This window comes from Neolamprologus multifasciatus, chromosome 3 (genome assembly GCF_963576455.1).
Source record: "Neolamprologus multifasciatus chromosome 3, fNeoMul1.2, whole genome shotgun sequence".
Classification (NCBI taxonomy): Eukaryota; Metazoa; Chordata; class Actinopteri; order Cichliformes; family Cichlidae; genus Neolamprologus; species Neolamprologus multifasciatus.
This window is the reverse complement of record NC_140441.1, coordinates 44,708,873-44,727,160: the sequence shown is the minus strand read 5'-3', so window position 1 is coordinate 44,727,160 and position 18,288 is coordinate 44,708,873. Positions and strand designations below refer to the sequence as shown.

The 18,288-nt window shown below is 39.5% G+C and overlaps 1 protein-coding gene across 11 annotated transcripts in view; it reads right to left on the bottom strand.

Annotated features, from left to right (window-relative positions):
• The window catches only part of ablim2 (actin binding LIM protein family, member 2), a 92,696-nt gene that overhangs the window by 22,529 nt on the left and 51,879 nt on the right, over positions 1–18,288 (bottom strand). For 3 of the 11 annotated variants that reach the window (XM_085155424.1, XM_085155423.1, XM_085155431.1), the window contains exons 4-14: positions 16,240–16,352; positions 15,859–15,985; positions 15,639–15,732; positions 9,415–9,502; positions 8,613–8,671; positions 7,566–7,619; positions 4,207–4,284; positions 3,941–4,084; positions 3,126–3,158; positions 2,266–2,383; positions 1,144–1,410 (exon numbers count right to left, since the gene is read on the bottom strand). In XM_085155424.1, the coding sequence (XP_085011550.1) occupies positions 1,144–1,410; positions 2,266–2,383; positions 3,126–3,158; positions 3,941–4,084; positions 4,207–4,284; positions 7,566–7,619; positions 8,613–8,671; positions 9,415–9,502; positions 15,639–15,732; positions 15,859–15,985; positions 16,240–16,352 (1,175 nt within the window). Of the gene's footprint in view, positions 1–442; positions 515–1,143; positions 1,411–2,265; positions 2,384–3,125; positions 3,159–3,940; positions 4,085–4,206; positions 4,285–7,565; positions 7,620–8,612; positions 8,672–9,414; positions 9,503–15,638; positions 15,733–15,858; positions 15,986–16,239; positions 16,353–18,288 lie in introns of all 11 variants that reach the window. The other 8 variants (XM_085155434.1, XM_085155425.1, XM_085155426.1 and 5 more) reach the window with 8 other exon arrangements.

The window sequence follows — 18,288 nt, the reverse complement described above, 5'->3', positions numbered from 1 at the left end:
ATGATTCTGTGTTAGGAATTTACCATTTGTCAATCATCAAGTAAGAAAACCTACATAGTCTTCAAGATTTATATCAAATTCACGGTGATAAAGACTGTATTATGACAATGAACAAGACATCATTCAAGAAAAATAGCTAAGCAGAACAGACAAGTGCAAAAATGAATTGCCCTTAACCATTCTCTAAAAGTTAATACCAGATGTATCAGGGTCACAAACAGGTCTACAAGGAGTTAAACCATGCACAACAATAACCACATTCACAGACACAAGTGAACAGGGCAAGCAGAATGAGAAAAAAGGAGCAGTCCTAAAAATATGCCTTGATGCATCCCATGAAACCTGTTAACACCACAATACCAGAACACAACATCACAAAACCTGCTATCCATTCCACTACAGGGAGAGGAAACACAGAGAACAGAACTGCTATTGTCTTTACCGTTAGGAGGAGGTAAACTGAGATGCAGGGATGTCCTAGGTTTAGGGTCAGGTAGGGGGTCCTGTTTGAACCCTGAGAGGTGAGGGAGATCAGGGGATGAAGGAAAGCGAGCTTGTTGAATAAGCCCCCGGGCAGGGGTTACATTATGCGAGGGAAATGTGAAAGGTACTGGTTTGTGATATTGATTTCAGGGATGTGTAACACTGAAAACCGCATCAGTGGTTTCATGGCTTTAGTTCAAGAATCAGTGAGAATACAGAATGAAAATAAAGTTTCATGAGTGACCCAAAGTTTACAGCAGTTCACACCAGTATAGTCTATTCCCATTATGGCTCATAAGTCTATGGTAAATCCAGGTCCTCAAAGACACACAGTGAGAGTTTACAGCACACGGTTAAACTGTTGGTAAACCCATGCGAAGTCAGGTCATTGGTCACAGCACTCCATTCTGTAAGACCTTAGATCTTAGTCGAATACAGAGAGGACTGGTTTGCTGCTGAATCACCAGGTTTCCATGCTTCTTTTCGGGCATCTTGGAAACCAGCTTTTAGGACACGTTAAAGTCTCTTTTAAATATTTAAATATATAGATTTTTAGTTGGCTTTTATTATTTTTGTCTTTTTAAAATTTTAGCAGCAATGATTCTAGCAAGTAGTCCATTGTCTGCATTGGACCATGTCTTAGTCTTTAGTCACTAATACCTCTAAAGTAAGGGATATAGTTGTGCTGCTGCAGCAAAGCCAGGGTGGTGGGATTTAGGTGTAAAGACAAGCCTGCACTACCACCTGTTGGTGTAGGCGAGTACTTGCCACAACTACCACCACCACTGCTCCCTTCAGCCCCACCAGAATAGTACATGGGTGGGGAGGATGTGTTCCTGGCCCAGGTGGAGGGGTACTTAATGCCCCCCATGAGGGCTGGGGGTAAAGCTTGGCTGCTGTGTCTACCGGCAAGGTATATCTCTGGTCCTAGGTATCCAAGCAAATCACAGGAGAGTACAAAGCATAGGATAAACTTATTAGGATACGAAGTTTCTTTAAAGCCTTTAAATCTGTTTGGAAAAAGGGTAAGAAACCACAAAGTAATATATATATATATATATATATATATATATATATATATATATATATACACAAAAGAAAACAGGCCCGATATACATATATATTACAGAACACAGAAGAAAACAGTTCCTGGGCTTATCTTATCACTACTTGCAACTACGCTAAACATATGTAATAACTTGATGAAGAGCATACAGGTGGACGCTGGGGTGGTGGAGGGGTTCAAATAGCAAGCAGTGATGCTGTGCAGCAGCATTAACATGTAAGAAAGATGTGTAGCTTAAACAGACCACCAAGTTGGGAGAGTGTGTTTGGTCTATGACGAGAGTAAAGCATGTTACATGTATATGATACAGCACAGCTTGAGATGTTTGACTAAATAATAAATAAATTTGGTATTTCTGTCAAGTTCTGTCAAGACTATCCCTGCAGTTTTAATGCACTTGTACTTTACTTGATAATGGTGCAAATGCAAGCTTTGTATTGGGACTTTACTTAATTCTGCAGTCAACCGAGTGAAAACAGTGGCACTCTGCAACTTTACTTTTATATAGTAATACAACCAAAAACAACCATTTATAAATTAAAAATAAAAAAGTAATGCACTCAGTGAGCACCCTCTGTCCTATTATTAGTCTAGTGTGACTGAGCCATAAACTGTTGGATCTAATACAGGTTAAACCTGGACATAATTGGACAGTAAGACCTTTCAGTTTTTCATAAGGCCACAGTGATGTATGGATTATGGGGTTTTGCTAATACCTGGTCGGCTGTAGTTCTGAGGGGAACGAGACGGGGTGTACCGCCCATAGCCCCCCAGGGAGCTGTTAGAGCTGGGGCTCGATGGCCTCCGTTGACGGGGTGATTTTTCCCCATCACCCTGAACACAGAAGATAAAAACAGAGTGAGTACATTCTATGCACTCAGTCCTTAATTTCAACATCAGAGAAAATATTTCTAAAATATTGATAGTGAGGCAGCTCAGTTATGTTGCACAAGTCACACCAAGGAGCGAAGATAACATAACGTCAACATAACAGGAGTGAGGAGAAATGTGTGCGCTTATTGTTATGATTAAGAGCAGAACTCATTTCAAATATGTATCAACAAATGGAGCAAATGGTTTGGATGTTTTTCAAACTTTCAGAACAACATGCATGTTCTATTTTAAAAACAATCTGATTACATATATTTTTATTGCTTGTGCTGTTATACTAATCCGCCAAGAACTGAAACTGACAAACTGTGACTCTAAGAAAATGAATCCTGCACTACTGATATTAGCCTTTGGCAGGGAAACCAAAGAGCATGCTTTACTCCAGGCCTCAAGGGCCAGTGTCCTGCAGCTTTTAGATGTGTCCTTCATCCAACACAGCTGATTTAAATGGCTAAATTACCCCCTCAACACATAGTATAATGTTATCATATCTGCACATAATCCAACAATTAAAACACATCCCACAAACTATTTAAAACTGTCAATTACCCTAGAAAACTCTTATGTCCCAAATATGGCAAACAACTTGTTTGTGTCCACAAACACATACACACACACAAGCACACAAGAAGGCACTGATGAAGTATGATTTACATCCACATTGAGACACAGTGCATCACATTACCTCAGTAGGAGTAGGAGAAAGCAGCTGGGGAGACTGCAAATGAAAATGGGGAAAGAGCCAATGATTAGGAAAAACTCATATGTGAGAATATATGAGTTAACCAACCAGCAATGAGAGTGGGAGTGAGCAATGATGTCCAAATGCAAGGACATTGCTGATGAGTGAATGAGGAAGTTTACAGTTCAGCTTATAAGGTCAGGGCTGTGAAGCTGTGGCTGAACTGCAAAGGATTGCGTCAGTGTGGCATTAATGAATGACTTCACTGCGATGATGGAGGATGAGGGAGGTGAAAAGTAAAACAAAAAGACAGGGAAGAAGCGACACAAGGAAGGTTTCTCGCTCAAATTGCATTCATTCACTGGAGTGAGACAGAAAGAAACCTGTGAACAAATCAGTTCTTTAGAGATAAAAGGATGATTGGATGTATTAAATCATTAGAAAAAAAGACACATTCCTCTGGTTTTCAGTTTAAGTCTGGTTATATGCTGCATACATTCAAATTCACCTTAACAAACAATATCAGGACAGAAACACTTGCTCCATATCGCCCATATTTGGCTAGTCTCTGGCTGACACTCATTAACAGTTAAGCAGGTAAGAATGTGTGTAGTGAATCCCATTTACTCTTGTTACTGTACCAAAGTTATGTTTACTTGCTTTCTGAGCCATTTAAAACCCCTTTAGTTACAATTTTACTGAAACTTAAATTTGTTTTATAGAAGTATTGTTCTACTCTCATAACGGAGTACGGATAACGAAGAATTACTAGTGAAAAACTTCATCACAGCAGCGAATGAAAATGGAGTCGGAGTTACCTCTCCATAGTGCCTCTCATCAGATGGGTAGCTGACATAGGGAGAGTAAGACAACATGTCAGGCCTATCTATGTTATAGATGGCCTTGGTCTTTGGAAGGGCTGCCAGGTCCTTGTAGTCCAGCATCTCCTCTCCTAGCTTGGCCTGGCAGCAGACAGGAGACAGATTTAGTTTTTATTTGCATCCTACTGACACTTGGAGGAGCGCAGAGGTACAAAAGTCATCTGTTGCTCCCTTAAGGGTGACTAGAGGTGATGCAGTCTTACATAGATGACTCTGCTGGGAGAGCCCGAGGCGCTGGATGCCGGGACTGAGGTGATGCTCTCTGATGAAGTCCGGGTCACCTGGAACACACACACAGCAGTTTTAAACACACTGAATTATGACAGGCTAAGAAAGGTGGCATTCATGTAATTACTGCCATCCATTCAACCTCATGCGTAGTAAGATATTATTAGAGATGGCACGATACCACTTTTTTATGTCCGATACTGATATCATAAATTTGGATATCTGCCGATACCGATATGAATCCGATATAGTGTGTTTTTAATCAATAAAACTGTTTTTTAATATCTTGCTGCTTTTTGTATAAGTTCACACTCAAGTAAAAAAAACAAACAAAAAAAAAAACACTAAAGCTATTCTGTTATACCTGTATGCAAAAAATACACTGCACCCAAAATATTTCATAGTTCAGCAAAACTGATCAATCTAATAAACTTAAACCTGCTCCATCCTCCCTATTCTGGTATTTTAAAGAGTAAGCAACCTAACTAATAGGGTTCTAAAACTCCCCAAAAAAACCCAAAAAACAAAATAGGGAACCACCCACCCTCCACCTCATGATGCTTAATTGACGTAATCAAATTTAATTTGATGCAGTGTGGGAAAAATTCACAGAAATAAATTATTTTTCAAGAATAATTAAATAGATTCAACATCTTTCTTCAACAGAATTGCAGAATTCACAGATGGTACCTTCCCAAAGGAAAAAGTACAATAGCTTACTAGGGTATATTAGACTTAACAGTTACTATATACAGTAATGGACTTCTATATATTTTACATCAGATTAAAACTTTGGGTGTAAGATTTGGATAATTATTTATTAAAAGCTAGACATTTTAAATGAGAATAAGAAAGAAAAGTATGTCTTTGTGCCCCCTTTTCCCTGTTAATGCCCTATCGGCCCCCCTGGCTAAACTTTGCTAGATCCGCCCCTGCACAGTTACCAGCCGTCAGCTACGTAGAAAAGGATCCTGGTGTAGAAAGTAATATTAAATAAATTCTAACAACAGCTTATCAAGCTTAAACGTGCTGCTGTTGTTCAGCCGCTGGTTTCCTCTTTCTGGCGAGAAGCACACAAACAAGAGAAACGGACTCGTGATAGAAAAGCCGATCAGCTGATCATTGATCAGTTTCATGATTGAAGTAGCAGCAGGAGAGGGAGGGGGAGAGAGAGGCAGTCACTCCATATATCGGTAGTTAATCTTAATGTGGGAATGATTTACTAACATTCAGAGATGAACTTACACATTTGCTTTACTTCTCTCTGGTATAACTTCCTCAGAGATGAAATGCTGGTTTGGTAGCGAGGCTACAAATACACACAGGCGCTCTATCACGTGACGCATACTGCTGCGATGTGCTACGTGCTTTTTTGATATTTAATGGATCGGATTACATTTTTTATTTCCCTCCGATATCCGATCCAGTAATTTACGTCAGTATCGGACCGATACCAATACGTAATATCGGATTGGTCCATCTCTATATATTATATACAGCGTTATATCATATACATTCTTTTATTATTCAGAGCTGCCCTTTCTTTTCTTTAGGGTAGTAATGTAACAACACAGAAAATCCTATAAACGTCTTATCCTGAATGGCTGCTTCAACTGCTGCAAGTTTTTTCATCATTATTGATAAAAAATAGTAAAAACAATCGTCTTCCCAGAGAAGTGTCCTCTTAAACTCAAACCCCCAAAGTTTTGCATTTACAGTGAAATAAGTCAAGAAGCTAGACCACAGTCGTATCACAGTCATGTTTTAAAAAGTGCAGCTTTAAACGTTAACATTGTAATAATAAAAACAGAATTAAAGTCAAAGTCCAATTATATGTCAACTCGCCCATCCATCCAGGTCACCTCTCTACAAAAACTGTGCTCCTTTAAGGTTAGAGTTATGCCCAGCTGTGGACATGGACAAGCAGAAAACAAGGATTACTAGTCATCCCTGTTATACTTTTCTCAAGTCTTCTTTAAATCCATCCAACAGCCAATCAGATCCAAGATAAGACTACTCTCCAAGAGAAACCATAACATCTGTAGAATTACATCATGTTAGTCCTGCTTTGTGCCCGTCATAATTTGACCACTAGGGGACACTGTCATGTCATTATACCGTTGACTAACTGTTACTCTTCAAGTTGCTTGAAATTTGTAAACAGATGTAAATAAGCTCCTCCTTAAACTACCTTTGGGGAACATTTTGTTCGTTTGTTTGATGTACATGGTGTTTACCTTATTGCTGCATTATTGTTCATGCCTTAACAGTCCCAATGGCTTTATATAAATATTGCAAACACTCAAACTTAAAAAAACACACTTGAAAGTATAACTGAAAAGATAATATGTGTTAGACACAACATCAAGAAGATGGCAACAAGAGGGAACTAAACCATGGAGAAGGACGACAGTAATGTTAACCCAATGCTGAATATTTAGCAGACAAATGGTGAACTGTAATTCTCCAACACTGTTTTCATGACAATCAACCTGGTTAAGCCGTATCATAGATGAGTGTACGTAAATTGTAACAGTTAGCGTTGATATTATGATCACACTTCAGACTCAGCCGGTTAGCCTAGCTTAGCATAAAAACTCAAAGCAGGAGTACAAAGTAAAAAGTTCAGAAATATGCTAAATATCACTTCTAAAGGTTCTATCAATTTTATTTATATAAAAAAACAGTTTGAGGTGAGTTAGCTAGAGAATCTAAATCTTCTGATCTCCCTTTTTAATTCCACTTCTGCATAACTTCATTTTTCTGTTATTACAGGGGCATTTTGTTTAACACAAACAATAAAAGAACACATTTTAATTCCTCAAAAATTCAAACAGCAAATACCTACTTAACACAGAGAGCGCAGTGCCTGTATTAGTGAAGCTGTACTGGGATCAGTACCGATGATGTTTAAGTCACAAGTTGAATGAGAGAGAGTGAACTTTCCATCATACGGCAAATTAAATATTTGGAGAATCGTAACAGTTGTGTTTGATATTTTTAGCACGCTGAAAGAAGACAGAAGCATCCACTCTGTCTGGCCAAGCTGTGTGAGTGTTGCCCTCTATGGATGCGGCCACTGCCACATCAATCATAATCATAACTGCCCAGGGGACCATTCTGGGTACATGCGCAGACAGATCCTCAGCTTCTTTAGTCACATATGTCAGCTCTGCATAGCACCAGAGTAAGTAACAAATGTAACTTTAACACTTTGTGTTGCTGTGACTGCATGAAGAAAATGCAGCACTAAGTTGTCAGTTCTAAACAACCCATGCAGCAGATGGTTGTGAGGCGAGGGGAACTGAGTGGGGTTTTGGTTGCGGGGACGTACAGGAGCACCGACCTGCTGCTCGAGGCCATCATTGAGCTGTATCCGGACCTGCTTCTGGGAAGGAGAGGGGTGACGATGAGGAATGAGGAAGGGAGATGGAGGAAGGGCAGACAATGGATGATGCAATGCTCAAACCAGAACCTTTTTTTTTAAAACTGACTCAATTACATTTCTCTTTATTTAACTTCAGCTTCACACAATTTTCTTTTGATGGTGATTCTTGTTATGCATTGTTGTTGGTGACATTTTTGTTTCTGTTATTACTCTATAGTCTGAATAAATTGTTGTACTACTTTAATGACTGAAAGGGACCAGCAACAACAAAAGGAATGACATGAAAATATTCATAGGAATGTTCTTACTGATGAACATTTTTATTTACAATGTAACAAATTATGAAATGTTCAAGTTTAGAAAGCTAAATGAAAAAATGCCAGATGAGTTGTAAAAATGTTCTAAATTATTATTGTTCTTGTTTTTTATTTCAGTAAATATTGCAGTGGACACTGGGATGTGTTGGTACATCTACTTTAGGTATTAGGTCTATTTAGGGGGAAAAAAACAAACTTTAAAAACAAAAAAGAACTTTTTAACAAAAATTTGTAATAACGATTGAACTGTGAACTGCGTAGCTTGTAGGGATTAAAAAAAAGGGCAAAAAGCTCCTGAAACTGCAGTTCAGCAGTTCATGTTAAGAACTCGAAAGAAACCTCAGTGACTGTCTAACACAGACCCAAATTTTCCTCCTGCTCACTATTTCATGTACATAAGAAGGTTGGAGACCTCCATTATAATTTCCTGGGACTATGAAAAATTCAGTTTTTGAAACTGTTTTTGGGCTTATTGTGATATTCCACTTTCTGTATTAAAAGCAGCTAAACTCATCCACTGACTGTGCTATATTCAGAGGTTTTTCAAACTCTTCCTTTTTAACTTCTGAGGAATTCATGACAAGGGAGTATCAGAGCTTTATCTCTTCTGTCATTTATTTACACACACACATATATATATATATATATCTCTGTCAGGACTGCCTTTACCACCCACCTTACTCTTCTCCTCCTGCTTGGCTGCTTGTCTGCATGGAGGATGCCAGATAGACGATCCTGAAGACAGAGAGACAGACAGCACCATTTGCACTTTCATGTTGTTGAAAGTGGGTCAAATATTACAAAAATGGTTTAGTTTAATGAACTATTTGATTGATTTAAATCATACAGTATGTCACGACTATAAAATTCCCTGATGAGTCGCAGCAGTAAAATCACCACTGGACTTTGCATGAGAACAGCCAGATCCATGGTGGCTCCAGGCTGAAACCCTCAGACCCAAACGATCTGCTGCCAATAAGTTGGTACCTGACATCATAGGACACCCCAACAAATCCCGTCTCACAAGCGGAGCCTTGACAGTAATAGGCTAGTATTGTGGCTGAGAAGCACATATGCATAACTCATTACTTCATAAATTGGAGAGATATGTTTTATGCTTTTTAAATCAGAAATAATTGAATTAATTTACTGTCTGCCTTGTGTTAATCACAGCAGCAGCTGACAGAATCTCTGTTACTAAACTAATGTGACTCAAGCACACATGTGCCTGATTTATTCACCAACACACATTGGGTTTATGACACAGAGTAAAAGAGAAAAGAGAACGTGGTGAACCAAAAAGTGATGTCGCGACTAGAAAATGAGCTCTTATTGCCTAAGAATAGAAAGTAATGTGCTTTAGTCTAATAATAGATCATGAGTTTTAGCACTGGATCCTCTGTGGTTAGGCAGGAAAAACTACACTGCCTATCCTGACAGGTAGGAGCTATAATAAGAGATATGAAGGCTGCTTCTACCTTGCAGGTACATTTCCTCTCCCTCTGCAAACATCTGCTCACACCGGACACAGCGTGCACATGTGGGGTGGTAATGCTTCTCGCCAGCCTGTTGAAGAATGAAAACACATTAACATACTGCAGCAGTTACAATTTATAATGTCTCCTAAGAAATGCAGACCAGAAAGACACCTTCTAACAAAGCAGAAGAGGAATCAATACATTGCTTTCAGATGGCAACCAGTATGCTTTCAAGCCTGCAGTTTAAATGTTCTTTTCATTCAATGAACGATGTGATTTATTCCCTATGCCTAACACATTCATTGAAAGACCTCTGTGTTAGCATCTATGTTTATATACATAAGCACTCTTAGAAAATGCAGAATTACCTCATTATAAATTAGTTGCAAAATGAACATTGAGTTTCAGGAGTGTTGCTGAGCTAAAGCTAAATGAGGGACAAAGGGAAACTGCTTCTGTTAAACTACAAAAATTAGGTTGTTTTATCATTTAGCCACAAGGTGGAGACATTGCCATTCAGACAGAGCACTGCAGGAGTAACACATAAAATCCTTTTGACAAAAAGGATTTAAAATACATTCATGACATTTGGCTTAATCCTGAATTTATACAAATTCACCCAATACGTTTTCTCCATAAGCACTGTGTATGATGGCCTGTATGTTAAGCATGGAGCTCCTTGTGTGTTTAGTATGGAGGCAACATGTTATCTCCAGAGCTTGTCAGAATCCACAAAGCGGTGTGATGGGAGGGAGTTGTCACAGTGAGGATGAATGAGTCTGTGATATTGATTTTGAGGCATAGTGTGGATTGTTTCTTGACTTGTGAAACTGCTGGTCTATATGTGACCTGGTCAAGTGTTGGGGACTGTCTGGGTTCATTTTTGGCTGTGGAAGCTGATTTGACTGACACTGACACTGTGTGCACTGAATTGTTTGGGTAAGTTGTCTGCTTTCTACTTCCATCCTTAAGAGCAAATATTACATTTGGTCAGTGGCTTCCTCAACAGGAACTCAGAGGGAGTTTTCCTTTTCTTGACAGATTTTTCAAGCTGTTTCGTGGATTCAAACTAGCAAACCTTAAAAAGCATCCCATTCATTATGGGGTTAAGTTCCACAGTCTTTTGGGTAATTTTCTTAATACCAGATCCTTATTCTGTCTTTTTTCATGGCAACAAAAACCACCATTACTGAAAGTGAGCAGAATTGTCTCATTCTTGGCAGCTTTTCTTGTCCTAAAACACGTGTGATTTATGGAAAGAATAAACAAAACAAGGTGGAGGTTTATTGCAATTGAGTCATTCTTTTGCTCTCCATGCAAAGAGATTTCATCTTACTGTAACAGCAGTTTGATTACGTACAACACCTCTGAGGCTCCTCCACTTTGCTGCGTCATTCTAATAGGGTAGGATACCAGAAAACAGGATGTCAACATAATATTTCTTGGCTAACACCCTGCTTAATGCTTGTCTCAACCAAATGGACAGCAGATGGAAAGAGGAGGCAACGAGGCAGAGAAATGTACTTAAAAAAAGCAAGAAGACTCCAAGTCTAGGTGTTACTGACAGAAAAACAAAAGGCCATCTGTTTAAAAACTGATTGACGGTGCAGATGCTATGCCAGAAGTTCATATTTGAACTGAAACTGAGAGAAAAGAGGAAGCTGACCTAGGAACTCAAAGAACTATGAAGATAAAAGGCTGGAACAGGATTGAAATTCAAACATGGAAAGTATGAGAGAGGCGGAAAGGAGATAGAACTGCTATCAAATCCTTCCTTTCTCAGCACAGGGAGGAGAATGATCTTATTCAGTATCCTGCAGGACTGGCATATCAAGGAAGAAGAGGGGGGCTCAGGAATGGTTTGGAGGGAAGTTGAGACTGAAAGAGCCTAATTTGATTTTTACTTAGGAATGGGGCTGTAGCTGGTCAGCCAGGGTTGAAGTTTGTGGCTGAATCTCATGCAGATTCAGATTTAGATAATGGGAGAGCTGCTTTTTTATATCTTTGCTACCTACAGTCCATATGTTTTCTCAAAATTATCCTACCTCTAATGCTCTCTCCATTTGCTCATCTCGCAATTCCAGGAACCAGTCAGGTGAGGGATGTGATTCATTTAGAAGGCTGGAATAAATTTGTGGCAGTATGAACACGCAGACACACAAATATGGTCTATGGTCTGCAATCCAGTTGATTGCACATACATCAAGCTCTGTGTTGCATCACAGGTTATTAGAACACAACAGCAATGGGATCTATATGCAGCTCATGATTTTACAGCTCAGTTATACATACTGTAAGAGACAAAAGTACTGGCACAAATGCTGCGTCATCTGATACTGAAATCAAAAGTTTACCTCAGAATATATTCAACTTTAAAGTAAATGGACTGACATCCCAGTCTTACCGACCACTCAAAGTGCTTTAGGCTACGTTCACACTGCAGGTCTTAATGCTCAATTCCGATTTTTTGATCAAATCAGATTTTTTTGTCTTCCCGTTCACACTACAAATAAAATGCGACAGCAAACGTGCTCTAGTGTGAACGCTCAAAGCGGCCCAAATGCGCAAAAGAAGATGTCACACACAACGCGCTCTGTTTAGACCCAGACCAAACAGTATTGTTTGACTGATGGCCCTTAATATAAAGACTTCAGACTTTACGTTTCCCAATTTTTGCTTTAAGTTATTTTGTTATTTACGTAATAATGTAAATAACCTAATAATGATCCTTATTGCTGTTTTAGAGGAGCGGTGCTTCAAAGGATAGCTGCAGATTTCTGTCAGAATCTGCAGATTTTGCAGTACAAATAAAATGTTCACGTTGTCTTCCCAACAGTTTCACTGGATGGCCAGGAAGCGTTCGCGATGTCTTCTCCGGCGCTGATAATTGGCGTCTGTCTTGTGTCAGTGACGTAAAAGACGGATTTAATGCGACTAGACCATTCAAACAGCAGTCGCTTTCTAAAACATCGGATATGTATCGGATTCAGTACCACATACGAAAGTGACCCAGGTCGGATTTGAAAATATCAGATTTGTGCCGTTCACACTGTCATACCATGATGGATATGGGTCTCATAGGGTCAAAAAAATCAGATTTGATGCGCTTTCGCCTGCAGTGTGAAAGTAGCCTAAGAATACGAGCACTTTTCATCTACTCATTCATTCAAATACAGAACCTTATTAAAAAGTGACATTCATATCTCCACTGTACCACAAAGTGATCTTGAACACTGAAACCAAATGGTTAAAAAATACTGAACCCTTGTCTCTGATGTTGAAGGTGTTTCAAACTAACACTGAACTTAATAGTCAGTATGAACAGTGACAGAAATAAAAAAGCCAATGAAGCAAATTAGGCAATGATCAGTAGCACAGATGCTTGGCTGACAGCAGAAATACTTAATCTCATCAGGTATAGTTTGGGTGTTACATATTGTTTTCCCTCAGCTCAGTAAGTTTAAACCCTTCAATAATGTTTGTGTAGGTTCTTAATCATCCAGGTCATGGCAAGTGCTTAAGTCAAATGAGCTGAACTACCTTGGGCTGCTCATCCAAAATGTTTCTTCATTTCATGTCCTTTCATATTCCTGCATCGGCTAAAGATGCAGAATACAAGACAATATGTCTGCCATCCTGGTTACATATGTTTCAAGTGCTTGAGTCAAAGGCATCTAGACTTCTTTTAGGTTCTTGGTTCTTCTTCATCTTTTTGTTTTACTATTCCCAGTATTTCCATTTACTTTGCATTTATTGCTAAGGTCAACTTCGACTGCACGTTGCTCTTGCATTGTCCTCTATGTCCCAATTTCAGCCAAGCATGACACATCACAGTGTCTACTCTCACTGTTTCACTGACAAAGTGACTGACTAACATCTTGGATGAGAAATAAATGCCATGACACAAGGAACACCGGGCAACAATAAACATAGCTTCAATTCCATTGCTGCTATCTGCAGTTACTGACTCAGTGCAGTATGACCTCTGTGTGCTCTTTGATCTCAACCAAATGTCACGGCATTTTGAAAGTACAGTCTTTCAGTTACTATTTCAAAGTGCAGCCTTGCACAGCTAGAACAGCTGGAATGGGTCCCTGAATCTCACACATGAGACAGCATCATCATTCAGCCCTGAATGTTTATGATAAGGCAGTAATAGCCCAGCTAACTATTAGCTAGCTGAAGTTGTCTTTCTATGGTAGATCCTATGGACATTTATAACTTTATTTGCAATTCCACCTCATGCTGCTAACTCTAACAAAGGTGTCACAAATGCCATTGTTCTGTCCCTCATATCTGATGACACACTTTAAAACATGCGCTGCGTCATCACGCTCACCGATGAAGATGAACCAATGGTTTCTGTCAAAGAAAGGGATCATTTGAGAACACTGAGGTGAGAGGTAGGTGACAGTGTGCAATCTGTGCTATAGCTCCATTTCTAAAACATGAGACTCAGTCAGACTGCACTGAATATTCAACAACAGAGCAGATCCCTGCTGCGTGATTCTCTGCCACTCTTCTTTTATTTGTTATTGCCGTGTTCCTTCTTCCAGAATGGGAATCATTCCTTCAGCACTTATCAACGCACGCACCATCTGCATCTGCTGTTGCAATGTCATTAACTTGTGTTACATCATATCACCCCAGAGATTCCCTGTAGTTTTCATGCAACAATCAGAAGTCTAAGCTTTGGCAAACATTTTATTCCGATATGGATGTTTGTTTTTGCTGGAGTTATGAAACTTGTTATGGAACCACAAAAGCAGCACTTCACTTTAGACTACGTGCAGTTCAACCTGGATATTAAGTATATGTTTCCTGGAAAGAGACGCACCCTTAACAACTATATGCTCAGTAAACTGTATGCTCAGTAAACACCAGCAATTACAAGAAAACTAACACACAAAATACCTTTGGCTGTTTTAAGGTATGTGGTGTTACTGTAAACCCCCATGACAAGAGGTAATGTATTTGCATTTGCAAATATGATGAATTTTTAATGGTCTCTTTGGGGAAATGAGGTCAGTCCTGGAATCAGTTAAGTGGAAATATGAGCATGAGAAACATGTAAAATGCAACTCGCTGTGTTTTTCTGTAGCCTCTTTCACTGAATTCTGCGGGTAAATGAGCTTCCTCCAAAGGGTGACTGGCCTTTCCCTATGAGGAGTTCAGCCATTTGGGAGGGGCTCAGAGTAGAGCCGCTGCTTGATCTGCCTCCTCACCTCAACTGGCTCAAAAGGAGCCAGTTGAGGTGAGGAGGCAGATCAAGGACACACTGGAGAGATAATATCTCTTGGCTGGCCTGGGAACGCCTTGGTGTTCCCCCAGACAAGCTGGAGGAAGTGGCCGGGAAGAGGGAGGCTTCTCTGCTTAGGATGCTGCCCCTGCGACCTGGCCCCGGATAAGCGGAAGAAGATGGATGAATGAATTAAATTGATCTGAATTGAAAACCAGTCTAAGTAAGCCATTTAATGATGACTTTCTATTAATAATTCTTTAGCTTGTGCACAGGTTCACTGTCTCATACTGAACTTTATCTTAAATATGTGCCCTATGACAGAACATTTAAACTACCCAACAGAAACATCACTACAATGACCTGCAGAACCATATCCTGCAGTTCACACTGGTATACAAACACTGATATCATTCATTTAGATGGCAGTTGTGATTAAGTTGTACTGTCAACTAGAAGCCTCTTGCACTAAGTATAATGCTCTCTGACTGTCAACAGTGTAATCTAATAATGCAGCTCTTAGAAGGAACAAGCTTATTTAATAAATTAATTGTCGGGTCACTGAGAATTAGACAAGAAGCGGTTGAACAAAGTAGGAAAAAATACTGCAAGCAATCTGATTTTAAAAAATAAAGGTTATCAGCACATCAGTGCTGTATGGTTGGCCAAGAGAAGGAATGGCCAAGTCTGAGGTTTAACTTCCTATAGCTGTCCTAGAAATACCACCTTACTGATGATTTAACTACTGTGTAAACTAAACACTGAATAAACTGAACCAACATTCTTGGATTAAGTGGGATTATCGATTCAGATTATTCAGTGTTTTCAACAGTTATTCCTTTTGTGCATTTATATTTACTGTAATTCCATTATTCTTCTCCCCATACATGTTCATATAGAGTAGACAACAAGTAAGTTGAACCACATGCTACATGCTAACAGCTAAAAAAGGTTTTGTTCTTAATGGAAGCCAGCAGTGCCGTACCTCAAGGACTTTCCCTGTAATGTACTTCTTACAGCTCTCACACTGGATGCCAAACATGGCGTGGTAGTCCATTTCACAGTAGGGGATCCCGTCCCTGTAAGAATGACACAAGACAAACAAGCAGGTTAGAGACAGGCGCAAGCATCTATATTAAATATACATCTAAATAACAGCGTTAATGAAGTATTATGATAATGAAAGTATATTCAGCCAGACGTACTTGCTGATGTACTCGGCATTGAGCACCTTGTTGCAGACTTTACACTTGAAGCAGCCCAGGTGCCAGTGCTTGTCCAGTGCCACAAGTGACTGTTCATTCTTAAATTCCTTTCCACAGCCGCAGCAGTCTGTACAGAGAACAAAATAACAAAGACTAGGTCAAATTTAATGGAAAATGACACTAGAGTTTGCTTTCTTTTAGTGGAAAAGTTCTTTGATTTAACTGAGTTAAAGGGCAAAAGAAATTTTGGACATTTTGTTTTCTATGAGGAAAACACAATTTAGGAAAGTGCCAATTTAAGTGAAGGAACAAACAATCCGAAGTTTACTTATGGCATGAGTTATGCTTTCAAACAGGCAAACAGAGGACAAAAGCACTGACTGTGGACAGCCTGTATGGGTGCAGGGCTGTTGGCGGGAAGAGGCTGGGTACACTTTTGGCAGATACACTCTTTCCCATTAAATGTCACTCGGTCACCGGCTGGAAATGGCTGTCTACAAACAAAGAGAAAAACAGTAGATGATCAGAGGGGTTTGACAGACACATTACAGTTTGTTCTACTCTGAAATAAAAGTTGGTCCATCAGGGTGCATAAAAGGCTCCTCAGAAGGCCCTACAGACCAATTAGTAATATCCTCCAACCCCTGAAAGTATTTTTATGCTGATGACTCTCACCTGTAAGGAGGATCTGTCATCATATCTTTCACAAGAAATGCCAGAGAGCGCTCTAGAAAGTTAGAAATGCTGAGGTCATAAGCCCAAGCTCTAAGCCTACTACTCAAAATATGTTTGACAATTCACCAGATACTCAACTAATTATTGTTACATGTTCTGATATAACTTAATGTATTTATTTACTCTTCTCTGCTATTATGCCTAAATGCAATCCCCTGAAGACTGATGTAAAACTGGTTTAATAGCCGTTAAAAGAAAAACCTAAATCTTTCAAAAGAATTGTTTATATATTAACCTAGTCAGCTGTTGTTGGATATTTTTATTGGTTATTTACATCAGGTTCAGTCGTTAACGCATATATTTAGAGACTTGAGACTTAAGTCTCTAAAAACCTGCTGTATTTTCTTTGCCACTATTTACTTAAATAGGTTCTGCCTGACAAAGTGGAGATCCTCAAATCCCAGTCATCATGCAGTAATCCAAGGGAATTTAAGAACAAATGAGAAACAAAATAATTGCGATCTCTCATGCTGGAAAAGGTTATAAAGCCATTTCTAAAGCTGTGGGACTCCATTATCTACAAATGGCGAAAACATGGAACAATGGTGAACGTTCCCAGGAGTGACCGGCTGACTAAAATTACCCCAGGAGTGCAGTGACGACTCATCCAGAACAACATCCAAAGAACTGCAGGCCTCACTTTCCTCAGTTAAGGTCAGTGTTCATGACTCCACCATAGGAAAGAGACTGGGCAAAAATGGTTTCAAGACGAAAACCACTGCTGAGCAAAAGGAACCTAAAAGCTCGTCGCAGTTTTGCCAGAAAGCATCTCGATGATCCCCAAGACTTTTGGGAAAATACTCAAATGACGAGACAAAAGTTTAACTTTTTGGAAAGTGTGTGTCCCATTACATCTGGTGTAAAAGTAACAGCATTTCAGGAAAGGAACATCATTCCAACAGTAAAATATGGTGCTAGTAGTGTGATGGTCTGGCAGCTGTTTTGCTGCCTCAGGACCTGAAAGACTTGTTGTGATAAATGGAACCATGAATTCATGAATTGTAGACCTCTCTGCATTTAATCACACTTGTTATTAATCTCTGTCTCTCTTCCACAGCATGTCTTTTGTTCTGTCTTCCTTCTCTCACCCCAACCGGTCGCAGCAGATGGCCCCGCCCCTCCCTGAGCCTGGTTCTGCTGGAGGTTTCTTCCTGTTAAAAGGGAGTTTTTCCTTCCCACTGTCACCAAAGTGCTCGTCCATAGGGGCTGATATGACTGTTGGCTTTTTTTCTGTATGTATTATTGTAGGGACTACCTTGCAATATAAAGCACTTTGAGGTGCATGTTGTTGTGATTTGGTGCCGCATAAATAGAATTAAATTAGATTCTGCTGTCTACCAAAACATCCTAAAGGAGAATGACGGGATATCTGTTCATGACCTCAAGCTGAAGTGCACTTGGGTTCTTTTTAGGAGCACTATCCAACACCTACAGGATAAACTGGAACAGTGACTGAGTACCAGGACTTATCACCTAAACGACAGCCTTGAATCCCACTAATGCTGATGTGTCTGAATGTGGATAAATCCCTGCAGTCATGTTTAAGCATGTGCTGGAAAGACACCAGAAGCCCAAAACCTGTAACAGTGGGCTGTAGGTGCATTGGTTTTGGATGGAGATCTTTGTTTTGACATCTCGTGTTCAAATCTTTAAATTTCTACTTTTTCTTGTTTGTAATATCTAGTAGGAAATGAA